At 37.7% G+C, this 15,523-nt stretch overlaps 1 protein-coding gene across 3 annotated transcripts in view; it reads left to right on the forward strand.

Moving 5' to 3' along the window:
• The window catches only part of sema3fb (sema domain, immunoglobulin domain (Ig), short basic domain, secreted, (semaphorin) 3Fb), a 316,200-nt gene that overhangs the window by 186,001 nt on the left and 114,676 nt on the right, over positions 1 to 15,523 (forward strand). The window contains exons 1-2 of one of the 3 annotated variants that reach the window (XM_062046078.1): positions 799 to 1,222; positions 4,692 to 4,858. In XM_062046078.1, the coding sequence (XP_061902062.1) occupies positions 4,741 to 4,858 (118 nt within the window). In that variant the 5' untranslated portion in view covers positions 799 to 1,222; positions 4,692 to 4,740. Of the gene's footprint in view, positions 1 to 798; positions 1,223 to 4,691; positions 4,859 to 15,523 lie in introns of those variants that run through there. The other 2 variants (XM_062046080.1, XM_062046079.1) reach the window with 2 other exon arrangements.

Here is a 15,523-nt window from a genome sequence, read left to right on the forward strand (position 1 = left end):
GTGTATATATATATATATATATACACACACCCATATTTATATACATATACAAATATATGTATGTATATATGTATATACATGGACGTGTATATATATGTATACATATATATATTTATGTATATATCTATATATATGTATGTATATGTATGTATATGTATATATATATATATATATATATATATATATATATATATATATATATATATATACACACACACACCCATATTTATATACATATATACATATAAAAATATACATGTATGTATATATGTATATACATATATGTATATATATATATATATATATATATATATATATATATATATATATATATTTATATATTTATATATATATTATATATATATATATATATATATATATATATATATATATATATATATATATATATATATATATATATACATATATATGTATGTATGTATGTATGTATGTATATACTGTATATATATATATATATATATATATATATATATATATATATATATATATATATATATATATATATATATATATATATATATATATATATGTATTTATATATGTATGTATATATATACATACATTTATATATATATATGCATGTATTTATTGAACACACCTTAACAGTACAATAAAACATACAGACCATTTTAAAACTCATAGGTGTATAAAATATATTAAAAGTAAGTATTAGTACAGACAGTATTGCAGTCACTTGCCTCGATGCGGAAGTGAGGCAGGCTCCACGCCGGAGGAAAGCATGCACCTCCAGCTGGCAGAGGGGCGTCTCGCCTCCGTGTCGCCCGCCCACTGGGTGTGTTCACGACGAGTCGGCCTCGGCATCCACCTGCTCCCGCCCTTACTCCCTCCAGTCAGGAGTGGCTAACTTTCGTGAGACACCCACGCGGCTTGTCTGGACCTCTCTTTTCCACCACGGGGACTTTTGTTTCACGCTCTTCATTTTTTTCTTTTTTTTTTTTTTGCTTCTCACGAGATGTGGATTGTGGCTGCTCTCTATCTGCTCTTCTGACAACTAGAGAAACATATTCCCTTTTTAAATGAATCCTGCACAGTGGAAACACTGAACACCGGACCGTTCAGAAAGCGCACCGGGATTTTAATATTGGAGACGGACGTCATCGATCAATTGGATTTTTTTTCAATGACTAAACCAGACCGGCTGTGAAGTTTGGCCGAATATCCGGATAGCTTTAACAACCAGGTATTTATTAATGTTAGTGTGTGTTATTATAGCAACCTGCATTTCTAATCTTTCATTTGACTGGACATATTTTTATTTGTATCTGTTGATAATCTACTCCTAACCCACTAAAAGAAGATATTCAGGAATTGTTTTTTCAGTTCAACTTGAGCTGTAATACCTCACCAGACTGTTTACTGTTCTGTCGTCCATGTGGAGCCAAGAATGCCAGTCTGTCACATACATAGTTGTCTATAGCCTATATACCAGGGGTCGGCAACCCAAAACGTTGAAAGAGCCATATTGGACCAAAAATACAACCAAAAAAAATCTGTCTGGAGCCACAAAAAAATAAAAGCCTTATATAAGTCTTATATTCAGAATCAGAATCAGAAATACTTTATTAATCCCCGAGGGGAAATTGAAATGTTTAGCACAATCCCATTCAAGATCAAGACAAACATTACAGGGAGACAGAACAGGATCGCTGACGGGTCTGCCAACTTCTGGCGCCCCTTACAAAAAAGGTGAGATACAGGTAAACAATGGGGGAGTTTGGGGGGTGAAAAAAAACATCGGTCTAAGCCCGGGCCCCTGGAGAGGGGGGTCCAGACTGAGGCCAAGGGGAAAAAAACAACTCATAGCCATAGCACACATCCCTCTTACATGTGTGTAAGAGGGAAACATCAAAGAACACAAATGACATTAAAAGAGCAGAGCTGATGCAACCAGACATTTCTACATACAGCTATGAATAAAAAGACAAAGAAACATATAGACCAGTGGTTCTTAACCTGGGTTTGATCGAACCCTAGGGGTTCAGTGAGTCGGGGTCATGACACACCCGACTCATCGTGTAAATAAAAACTTCTCCCTATCGGCGTATTACGGATATGGCAACAGCAGAAGTCAGACTGATTTGCAGGTGTGTAATTTGTTGTCAGTTTATGCACTGTGTTGGTTTTGTTGTTTAAACAAGGTGATGTTCATGCACGGTTCATTTTGTGCACCAGTAAAAAAACATGGTAACACTTTAGTATGGGGAACATATTCACCATTAATTAGTTGCTTATTTACATGCAAATTAGTAACATATTGGCTCTTAACTAGTCATTATTAAATACTTATTAATGCCTTATTCGGCATGGCCTTATTATAACCCTAACCCTCTAACCGTGGCCCTATCCCTCTAACCCTAGCCCTAACCCTAACCAAATAACTCTAAATTAAGTCTTTGTTACTCAGAATATGTTCCCCTAGTGTCCAAAAAACTCTAAATTAAGTCTTTGTTACTTGGAATATGTTCCCCATACTAAAGTGTTACCAAAAACATATAACTTTGTCTAGAATTTGAAAAAAAAACAAAACATTTATTGTTCACTAAAGAAGGGTTCGGTGAATGCGCATATAAAACTGGTGGGGTTCTGTACCTCCAACAAGGTTAAGAACCACTGATATAGACTGTGGTGGCCTCTGCGGTGTTCCACGCCATCCTCAAAAAAATGAAGGCAACACATGATATAAGTGTCTATGTTAGCCTACTATCAAAATGACTATGTGTCGCAGGCTGATGCAAATCTTCTTTACCAGAAATGTTGAAATGTAATATTTATTCCACACATTTTTACAACGTTGGAAAACATTACTATAACAGAGGCTTTTCAGAGGGTGTGATAACTCCTGGAAATGACCGGCTTAGAATGGCCAAAGGTATAGATGTGTGAGTTCAAGTTGAAGGAAACAGAAACTACAAATCAAATGACCTCAAATATACCTAAAATATGAGGCATAATGATGCAGTATGTACATACAGCTAGCATGAATAGCATATTGGCATCGATTAGCTGGCGGTCATGCAGTGAACAAAATATGTCTGATCAGCGCTCCACAAAGGTCAATGACATCAACAAAGCTCACTTTTGTGGATTCACGCAGAGCATAAAACGTTTGATGGACAAATACAGACAAAGAAGGAGTGGCATAAAACACGTCTTTCTGTGGCAGCGTCGGGTAAAGTTTTACAAGTAAACAAACTGCGGTGTGTTTAAGGACTTCCGAAATTAGGACAAAATGGAATTAGGAAGGTTTGTGATATTTTTGTCTTCCTACAGAAACCATATTAAAACAAAAAATATATTTTTTAATAATAATCATCTTTTTTTCCGTTTTCATACATTTTTGAAAAAGCTCCAGGGAGCCACTAGGGCAGCGCTAAAGAGCCGCGCGTTGCCGACCCCCGACCTATGCCAATAACGCTTGTATTTCACACTTGTTCAATCGATCAATCAATCAATCAATCAATCAATCAAGGTTTATTTGTATAGCACCTTGCAACATCCCAATGGTGCACAAAATGCTTTACGGTAAAAACAAAGTTAAAAGCAAGTAAAACCACACATATTAAAACAGTTAAAAAAGACTGTCATTGCTTAGCTGTCATTGCTTCATATTCCTTTTTAACATCTGTTGTTGTGACATTTCCTCTATCTAATCAACCTGTAGGGATTTACTGTATGTGGAGGTAGTGATGATTTTGTTTGTCCTTAATTAGTGACCTGGAAGATTTAATGCTTCTTGATCTATTTATTTTTGGAATTGCAACTCTCAAATTATAATTTATAAAGTTTAACTTTAATACACATTCCATTGCAACAATTACTCTCCTTGGTGTAATTTGCTCTCAGTGCCTTGTTTAATTTCATCCACTGGTGTGAAGGACTTGGCTTCTATCGCTGAACAAACAGCTGGCTGGTTAACAATTTGTCAATAAAAAAAGCAAAGGTTTAAACAGCTGGTTATGCTCATAAATCCCCTCAGGACAAAGCACTTTGGTAGCCCTTTGTCATTACTGGCCTTTGAGGAGTGGACTCTGCCCACACGTGTAATGTGTGGCAGAATAATCTCAATCGCAGGGTTCAGTCAGTGAGGTCAGTGTAATGTCTGGGAGAATTTTGTGGATTTGTTTTCACAGTTCCCAAAGATTCAGTATTGTCGTTGCTCTCCGGTGGCCATCATTCATTAACCCAAGATCATTATTGACCACCGTGGTATTGTTGGTATGCAAATGTCATGATGTGTGGTTCACGTTGACATATTTACAATTTGAATTGTGACATACAACTATGAGGACATGTTACAACCTGGCATAAAGTGAATCCACTATTAGAAAGTAATAAAAGTGGATGGTGTTATCAGATAGGAATGTTCTTTGGTAGTGCAGAGAGGTAAAAACACACACACGTTTAATTTTTACCAAATGGACAAAAGCTCTATACGCTTGGCTTGGACTCCAGCCGCACTCAACGCCTGTGTGACGGATCCAGTAACGTTCAGGGCAGTGTCTCCAAAACATGCAGGGATGAGTCCCCTGGGAGCCACTAAGTTGACAGGACACACAAATTAGTAAACAAAACCAGAAAAATATTCTGTCAGATTTATGGTGTGGAGTTGTCAGAAGTATTTTCTCACTGGCCCTATTTTGTTCCTACAGATTTGTTTTGTTAAATCACTGATTGTGTGCTACTAGAGGTCGGTCGACTATGCAGCTAGACGGTCTGTGGACGGTCCACACCCTACTGGGGCTGTGCAGCTTTGCTCTGGGGAACCCACTGAGCAATGACCCACTTGCTGCACCTCGTGTCTTCATCTCCTTCAAAGGTAAGACCTAGCCTTATAATGTTGGTTGCAATTTATTTTTTCTCACTGTATTTTATTTATGATTGAGCCGACAAGGGCTCAGTTCTTGGTCAGTGCCTCATTCACAATTGATCTGTGATTTATAAGCCAGTCCGGCCTCTAGCCTAAGTCAGTTGACAGTCTAGCTCCTCCATCACCTCCACTTAAACGGCATAACTGTTAGACCATATCTGTGATGGATGGATGAATGCAAGATTCCCAGCTAACACCATTTGTTCATGTTTTCAATTTATGAATCTACGCTGCTATTGTTTGTTTAAATTTGTTATTTGAATGGTTTGTGGTTTGGATAATTGTGGTTATACAAAACAACTTATTTGAATTTTTTGCTGACCTTGCTCAACCTTTGATCATTATCATTAACCACTAGTGTCTCTATAGTGTAGACACAATAAATACATTTAAAAGGAATGTGACCATTGAGTGCACATTTTCAAAATATTCACACAGTTCGGATAATCAAAAGCAGATTATCTCTCGTTGTTAGACATTTCATTAACAAAAGGAGTGTGGGGCGCTGATATGGTGCATGTAATAACTCTTTGGCCATTATGTGATCATTCTCTGGTGATGTGCATTTCATGGTCTGCGTTTGTGTGTTTTACTAGCCATACAGATTAGGTGAGATGGATTCTGTAGGGGTCCGAGTTAGAGACCATATTATCAAGAGCAAATTGCCAGGATCAGCCAAGCAGAGCGACATCCCTAAGGCCCATCCAGCTCGGAGATCAAGCCTTTGATTAGCATCAAGAGAAAAGCGGAGGCAGCGAGCTGCGGCGCTCTGTTTGCTTTGCTTTCCATTCCCCAATGCTGCCTGGAACAAGTTGACTTAATTAAGTGGACCCGTACGGTCCATTGTTGAACTTGCTTTCCTGTTTTAATCAAGTAGGATTTAACACATCAGTGAGCACACTCCGAGCTCTGCCTTTTTATTTTACATTTCAAATATCATTTTAGTCAGTTTGTCACACTCGGACTGTGTTTTTGTGTAGACATGTGTCACAAAGGTATTTTGTTAATGTCATTTAATCTACAGAAACCGGTTTCTAGTGAAGCTACTTATTAGATGCTTTTAAATTGGCGCTCTGTTAAGGTAATTCGCTGCCTGAGATGGACGCTATGCTTTGTTTTAGGTCGAAAACGCTGGACAGTCTTGCCTACCTGTGTGTGTGTTTGATGCTGCAGTCAATATGAATTTCACAGTCTACTGCAACTCCTCTCTCAGAGGAATGCACCCCCCTGCATTCAATATCATGACGCTCTCTTTCCTTTAATTGCTTTTTGAGAGGCCTGTGTTGTCCTCACATTGGCAAGATGGCTGCACCTCCCCTGATGCATCATGGTATGCAGCTTTGGCCTGAGCTGTTTGGGAAGTTGCTGCAACTCATTGGTACTTTAACTTTAACTTAACTTAACTTGAACACAATGCAATGTGACAACACCAAGAGTTGTAAACAGAGACAGTGTTTGCAAGCATCCGATAAATAATGTTTTAATTACCCGATTCTTGTTTGTAACTATTTATTGTTGTGGTGAACCTTAAAACGTCTTATGAAAATGAGAACAGCATTTATGATTAACTCAGTAGCTGTGAAGGCAAAGAAAATAGTCATAATACATTATTGGTTCTAATCACGTTGGCTTCATATTGCACATGCAGTTTTTATGTATGGGTAATGCAGATGGTGATTTTGGAAACACTATGTAAAACTGTTCCCAAAACTGTGCCAAATCAACTTTTCTTCTATCTATCTATCTATCTATCTATCTATCTATCTATCTATCTATCTATCTATCTATCTATCTATCTATCTATCTATCTATCTATCTATCTGTCTATCTGTCTATCTGTCTATCTATCTATCTATCTATCTATCTATCTATCTATCTATCTACCGTATTTTTCGGACTATAAGTCGCAGTTTTTTTCATAGTTTGGCCGGGGGTGTGACTTATACTCAGGAGCGACTTATGTGTGAAATTTTTAACACATTACCTTAAAATATCAAATAATATTATTTAGCTCATTCACGTAAGAGACTAGACGTATAAGATTTCACGGGATTTAGCGATTAGGAGTGACAGATTGTTTGGTAAACGTATAGCATGTTCTATATGTTATAGTTATTTGAATGACTCTTACCATAATATGTTACGTTAACATACCAGGCACGTTCTCAGTTGGTTATTTATGCCTCATATAACGTACACTTATTCAGCCTGTTGTTCACTGTTCTTTATTTATTTTAAAATGCCTTTCAAATGTCTATTCTTGGTGTTGAGTTTTATCAAATACATTTCCCCAAAAAATGCGACTTATACTCCTGTACGACTTATATATGTTTTTTTCCTTCTTTATTATGCATTTTCGGCCGGTGCGACTTATACTCCGGAGCGACTTGTACTCCGAAAAATACGGTATCTATCTATCTATCTATCTATCTATCTATCTATCTATCTATCTATCTATCTATCTATCTATCTATCTATCTATCTATCTATCTATCTATCTATCTATCTATCTATCTATCTATCTATCTATCTATCTATCTATCTATCTATCTATCTATCCATCTATCTATCTATCTATCTATCTATCTATCTATCTATCTATCTATCTATCTATCTATCTATCTATCTATCTATCTATCTATCTATCTATCTATCTATCTATCTATCTATCTATCTATCTATCTATCTATCTATCTACATATTACTGTATATAGTACAGGCCAAACGTTTGGACACACCTTCTCCTCATTAAATGCGTTTTCTTTATTTTCATGACTATTTACATTGTAGATTGTCACAGAAGGCATCAAAACTATGAATGAACACATGTGGAGTTATGTACTGTACTTAACAAAAAAGGGTGAAATAACTGAAAACATGTTTTATATTCTAGTTTCTTCTAAATAGCCACCCTTTGCTCTGATTACTGCTTTGCACACTCTTGGCATTCTCTTGATGACCTTCAAGCACACCTGTGAAGTGAAAACCATTTCAGGTGATTACCTCTTGAAGCTCATCGAGAGAGTGCCAAGAGTGTTTTTGTGTATTTGGTATCTGCACAAGTCCCGGAAACTTGAAATCAAAAACATGGAGGTATGGCGCAGATATTTATAAAACAATCTTGCCTTCTTTAAAGCTTGGTCCAAACGAGCCGTTTGGAATTTGAGACGATTGTGACGTATATTGTCTTAGTTACGTCAGTGGATATGTACATATGAGGTGAAGGTTTACCTGAAGAGCTTTGCGGGAGTCTGACATTTTTATCCCGTTTCAGTCCAAAGCTGTAGTCAATAAGTTCCTTAGTTTACTTACTTACTTACTTGTTGTTGCAGATTGGCTCATACATTCACATGCATGCACGTAGCAGCACATAGTTCAAACTTATGTCTGTCAGTAGACTCTATATGGAAGCGCTAAAAACTACAACATGGCTGACAGGTTGGAGATGCAGTTGAAGGGGGCTTGTCCTGCAGAAGGACTTCGGCACATAATTTTAAGACTGCCCACAAAACTGCATTGTACGACAGTTTTGACAGTCTTGAAGATTATCTGTAACACAAAATCTAATAATTTTTTTTAATAAAGCACCAACATTACATGTTATGTAGGAAACAAAATCAAAATATGACCCCTTTAGGAATGTGTTGAAAATGTACCATCAACAAGACAAGGTCTGCGGAAGTAACTTAAGAAGTAGAACTTTGTCCAGGCTTATCATGTCTCTTACGCCAGTAAACTGAGGAGAAAGGGGCAGAGTGAGCAAGAAGCCTGCCAGTTTAGGCAAGAAAGGTGTAATCAATGTCAGATGAGAAACCTGTTTTCAATGAAGGAGGTGCAGCAGTGAAACAAATCTCCCTTCAGGTAATAAGTTGACATTTTAAGATTAGTTGAGACAAGACTGCTGTCGCCAGGAAACCCCGAGAGACAAATTCTATGTGCGACTTCTGAAAATATGACAGTTTGAGTTATCGCTCACTAACTTGTTAGTGATGATTGCAAATGGTAAGCTTTGTTGGTGAGAAGCCAACCTAAGTATTTTGAATTACAAAATAACTATTTTTTGTACTTAAAGTATCATTTTACTGCAGAATATTTTTGTAGGGTTTTCCCCTGAAGCTATTAACTATAAATGAGCACGGTAATTGATTAATTGATCATCAAGAAGTTGTGTGAAATTGGTTGTTGATTCATTGTCTGGATGCAATTGACACAAAATGGATTACATTTGTACCTGCAAAGGTACTGTTGATTCTGTCTCAACTCATTTTGATTATGAAGACGAACAACATCAACTAACTACATCCACGCAGTAGCATTCATGCTACAATGGACACTGGGATCAAAACGGGAGTTCAGACAGTGAGAGAGTTTGAAACTCGCCTTTTAAAAATAATATAAATCATTGCCAAAAAAATATTTTCTTTAATTCCTATGAGTGGACTTTTTGTACAGCAAAGTTGCCTTGTGTGCACATGGCAACCACCAATAGGAGTATTGTACTATACATCACTCAGCTGAAATACGACATTCACATGTGAAAGGATTGTGTGAGAGCGGTGGACCTACGTGAGACTCTGAAGTCATGCAAGTGCCTTTGTAACATAAACCCTTTAAGAGGTCAACTCAATATGCCCAGTTTTCCCTCTTGTGCTACAGTACATACATACACTGTGAGGCACTAACAACAGAACCCTTTCTGATTGGACCAGCACATTGGGTATTCATGCTCGACCATGTTCTACAAAGAGTAAAACATATTGCTTTTGGCCCACATTTCATCTGTGAGTGATTTGAGTTCATCCGTTAGGTAGATACAAATCTAAATCCATGCTTATGGCTCTACTTCAGGCATTTAAACCATACATAAATCTCTGCCTCATCTGATCTGCTACACCTTCCTTTATTCAGGGTGACACACTGTTCGACTTCTGTGGTAAATATCTGCCCCTGCTTGCGAGAGTGACACAGACTTTGTAAATATTTATTTGGAAAAGTAGATTTCATGTGCAACTGAAGGCTTGGAATCGATTGAGTTTGCAATTTCGGACCTTAGAATAAAACTTGTACGACCTACTACATATCACATTTGAAAGCATATGTAAACACTTTAATACAATAAGCATTACCAGTGTCCTGCGTCCCTGACACATTAAAGACTGAAAGATTGCAGTGAACTTGTGGAATACAGCTTGTGTTTAAATTCACAGTAACTTATAGGAGGGCAAGAATGTGTTGAAGTTGTTGACAAAAATCGATAATGAAATTGGTCGTGGACAAATTAATTTTTGCAATAATAGTTGGTAAAGTCATCACCCGTATTTTTCCGGACAAAAACTGAGACGCTCATGCTAGCACGAGCGGTAATCATTGAGAAAATAATGAAAACTAAAACATGTCACAGGCTACGTTCACACTGCAGGGTCGGATGTCCTATTGCTGGGTGACCTAGAGGCACTTCCTGGTTTCAGGCGATGGTCTACAGTCCCGCTAGACTACTGTATATTTAGCTGCATTAGTTCAAATTTGGCCATATTTTGAAAGGTTTAGGGGCAGATATATAAGCGATCATTACAAAATATTTAAAATGGGATGGGGTGGATTTATACACCCTTAAGAAAAATTATTTTTGAAAGATTTAAACCATCCATCATTACGAAGATGTTACTGCTCGCCCCGACTTCACTTCTTTCGATACTCACAAAGATTTAAAGAAGAAAAGATTGGAGGTACATCATGCCTTTACATCTGGAGGGGTCTACAAATTAAGCATTAATTCGTTTAAGGACAATGTTGGACTTATTTGTGAATCACTAAGTAAAGTATTTGATTGACATAACAAGTGTGGTGCTGCTGTGATTATGACGCTAATGAGAAAAAGTAGAGCTGTCCGATAATATCGGACTGTCGATATTATCGGCCGATAAATGCTTTAAAATGTAATATCGGAAATTATCGGTATCGGTTGCAAAAAGTAAAATGTATGACTTTTTAAAACGCCGCTGTAGGGAGAAATACAGAGCAATTGGGTCTCCCAGTCAGCAGCCCCTCCCCCATCCCCTCTCCCACACACAACACAGGAGTTGCAGCACGACTGCAGCATGAGAAGTTTACTGGCGACGCTCAAGCGGCGCATAACAACAACAACAAGAGTGTGTTGTTGCCGGTGCTGTAGCCTGGCTAACAAGCGAGCTCGCTCGGTGACTGACTAACGACATGGTTTGGGATTATTTTAAAGTGTCTCTGACGGATAAAAAACTGGCAATTTGCAATGACTGCAAAAAGTTGGTTATGCGAGGAGGAACCAAGACGTCTTCCTTTAATACGAGCAATTTGATCCCCCACCTCTTCAAGAATCATAAGGAGATACACGATGAATACAAGAGGAAGATGGATGAAAATCAAACAGCGGAAAAAAGTAGTACCACTGAGTTGTCGCTTAAAGACTCCGCCGAGAAAAAACGAAAATACAACAAAAACCACCCCTGTCTCAACGCAGCATTTCAGAAGCTCTGACTGACTGGTAGGCCACTTCAAGCACTCACCACTAGCTTGCAGCACATTTGTGTTACTCATACAAATACGTTAGAGCAGGGCAGATTGAGCCCAGTTTATAATTTCCTGTTATACAGTATACCAGGCAGTCTTGCACTAAAGGAGGACTATGTTATTGTTTACTTTATTACTCTAGTATACTCTGGACTGAAGCTGTGTGCCTTCATTGTTTTTGTAGCTGTTGTTTTGAGGCATGTTTAAAAAAAAAAAGAAATAATGCACTTTGTGAAAGTCAAAGTATAGTACTTCCCATAGTTGTAGTGGGTCTCAGGTAGAGCATGTCCCAAATTCCAAGCTGCTGTTTTGAGGCATGTTAAAAAAAATTATGCACTTTGTGACTTCAATAATAAATATGGCAGTGCCATGTTGGCATTCTTTTCCATAACTTGAATTGATTTATTTTGGAAAACCTTGTTACATTGTTTAATGCATCCAGCGGGACATCACAACAAAATTAGGCATAATAATGTGTTAATTCCACGACTGTATATATCGGTATCGGTTGATATCGGAATCGGTAATTAAGAGTTGTACAATATCGGAATATCGGATATCGGCAAAAAAGCCATTATCGGACATCTCTAAGAAAAAGGTTAAGTTTGTTTGAAGTCAATTTCCTTTTACTAATATTGGTGCATTTATTTTTATGTTGTGAAGCTCATATTTTTTGTGTTATTCTTTATATATAGATGCCCTGTTGTTTAGCAGTGTTTGCTAGCGATATCAAGATTCAATATGCTGTTAAACTGATGAGAAATGTATTAATCTGTTTATTAATAATTTTAAGGATTTTTTTATTTATGCTAACGAACAGCACTAAAGACGCTATAGTGTGATTATCCGTGTCGAATTAAGCAGTTGGATTTCCTGCACTACAACCACTAAGCTTTTAGTTTCTGTTATTTAAATCGACAATGAAAATACGCTGTATTAGACCAACAATCACAATATTTATCACTACTACTTACCACAGATTTCATTTCAACATTGACATGATGTTAGTTTATTTGCACAACCATGTCTTTGTAGTTATATTGAAGCATAAAAACCACAAAAGAACACAAACAAACCAATGCGACCTCTTGTCCTTTTTTTACACACTAATAATATGATAGAAAATAAACTCGATTGCATCACAGAAAGTTTCTCAAACAAATCAAATGTTCAAACAAACATTTTACAAAGTGATCTCTGCAGACAAGGGCATGGTATGATTGTATTCCACAAGATGAAAGAAGTAATATTTCTAAGAGGTATTTATTTAGACGCATTGTCGTTTTTTCCCTGACTTTATTACCTTTATGAACCACTTCTTTCGGGACTATATGAAAGCTATCTTCTATCTCTCTATTTGAACGACTGGAACACCCAAGAACAGATCAGCAATATGGCATTTTCTGCTCAAATTCTACACTCACTCTCACTTGTTTTAATGCTACACTTAATCTGGTTAATCATCATGGGAATTAAGCCGCGGAGAAAAAAATCAGACGTGATGTTATATGCAATGCAGCAATTTGGACATTGTTGTCAAATCCAATCTTTTAATGTAGTTGTTGACATTACAATAACGCAAGTAAACATGGCTCCGATTCTAGACAGTCTCATTCCTGGCGCATTTGTGGAAATTTCAAGGATTTGGTGCAATTAAAATCACTAAATCTCTGGCAGTTTGCAGGACATTTTACTTCCGCGTCTGCACCGAAGAGCGTGTGGGCGAGCAGTCGAAAACAGGATTGTTGGAACATTGACATAAGTTCCTAAAACATATTATGTTCACCTGTTTTCTGCTTACTTTCTCTTTTAACATGATCTATCTACACTTCTGTTAAAATGTAATAATCACTTATTCTTCTGTTGTTTGATACTTTACATTAGCTTTGGATGATACCACAAATTTGGGTATCGATCTGATACCAAGTAGTTACAGGATCATACATTGGTCATATTCAAAGTCCTCATGTGTCAAGGGACATATTTACTGAGTTTATAAACTTAATATAAAAAAAAAACGAAATATGTTTTGATGACAAAAAATATTGACGTAATCATAGTATCGACTAGATACGCTACTATACTTGGTATCATTACAGTGGATGTTAGGTGTAGATCCACTGTTTTGTTTACATTTTGACGGCGGTGAGCTACGGTGTGTAGTGAAGCATGTTTAGCTATTCCTCGTCCTGCAAGGATGATACTTGTAAGAAACATACTTTATTTGTCACCATGGAGGCGAGGATTAGTGATTTAGAAGTAGCTAAAACACTGCCGACCTAGCTAGCCTTGTCTTAAAGGCCTACTGAAATGACATTTTTTTATTTAAACGGGGATAGCAGATCTATTCTATGTGTCATACTTGATCATTTTGCGATATTGCCATATTTTTGCTGAAAGGATTTAGTATAGAACAACGACGATAAAGATCGCAACTTTTGGTATCTGATAAAAAAAAGGCTTGCCCCTACCGGAAGTAGCGTGACGTAGTCAATTGAACATATACGCAAAGTTCCCTATTGTTTACAGTGATGGCCGCCAGAAGTGAGAGAGATTCGGACCGAGAAAGCGACGATTTCCCCATTAAATTGAGCGAGGATGAAAGACTTGTAAATGAGGAAAGTGCAAGTGAAGGACTAGTGGGGAGTGGAAGCGATTCAGATAGGGAAGATGCTGTGGGAGCCGGGGGTGACCTGATATTCAGCTGGGAATGACTACAACAGTAAATAAACACAAGACATATATATATATACTCTATTAGCCACAACACAACCAGGCTTATATTTAATATGCCACAAATTAATCCCGCATAGGTGTTTGTTATGCTAGCTCCTAGCTACTAGCTCGAGCTAGTTATAGCTCGAGCGGGTTATATGGACGGGATCCCGTCCATAAAACCCGCCAATACAATTCAAACACCTGCACAACACACACACTCACTCAGCCCAAAGGACCGTTCACCTAACCCAAGGTTCATAAAGTTTATATATTTAACCTAAGTTACGTACTTGACACGCACGTACGGGCAAGCGATCAAATGTTTGGAAGCGCGCGGGTGGGACATGATATTCAGCTGGGAATGACTACAACAGTAAATAAACACAAGACATATATATACTCTATTAGCCACAACACAACCAGGCTTATATTTAATATGCCACAAAGAGCTAGCTTGTTATGCTAGCTCCTAGCTACTAGCTCGAGCTAGTTATAGCAAGCGATCAAATGTTTTGAAGCGCAGCTGTGTACTCACGGTATCGCAACTGTGTATCCAAATCAAAGTCCTCCTGGTAAGAGTCTCTGTTGTCCGAGTTCTTCGATCTTGACTGCATCTTTCGGGAATGTAAACAAAGAAGCGCCGGCTGTGTACGTGTTATAATAAATGATAAATGGGTTATACTTGTATAGCGCTTTTCTACCTTCAAGGTACTCAAAGCGCTTTGACAATATGTCCACATTCACCCATTCACACACACATTTACACACTGATGGCGGGAGCTGCCATGCAAGGCGCTAACCAGCAGCCATCAGAGGCAAAGGATGAAGTGTCTTGCCCAAGGACACAACGGACATGACTAGGAAGGTAGAAGGTGGGAATTGAACCCCAGTAACCAGCAACGCTCCGATTACTGGCACAGCCACTCTATCAACTTCGCCACGCCGTCCCTGCTGACTTTCCTCGCAAAATAGACGCTTCGCACCGACAACTTTCTTCTTTGCTTGCTCAGCTTCTTTCTCCATAATGCAATGAACAAATTGCAACAGATTCACCAACACAGATGTCCAGAATACTGTGGAATAATGACATGAAAACAGAGCTATTTCGTATGGACTTCAATGGTGTCCGAATACTTCCGTTTCAACGATTGACGTCACGCGCATACGTCATCATACCGAGACGTTTCAGGCTGATATTTCACGGGAAATTTAAAATTGCACTTTATAAGTTAACCTGGCCGTATTGGCATGTGTTGCAATGTTAAGATTTCATCATTGATATATAAACTATCAGACTGCGTGGTCGGTAGTAGTGGGTTTCAGTAGGCCTTTAAAGCACCTCTTCCAGTG

The sequence above is a fragment of the Entelurus aequoreus genome, linkage group LG01, assembly GCF_033978785.1.
Source record: "Entelurus aequoreus isolate RoL-2023_Sb linkage group LG01, RoL_Eaeq_v1.1, whole genome shotgun sequence".
In the NCBI taxonomy this organism is placed as follows: Eukaryota; Metazoa; Chordata; class Actinopteri; order Syngnathiformes; family Syngnathidae; genus Entelurus; species Entelurus aequoreus.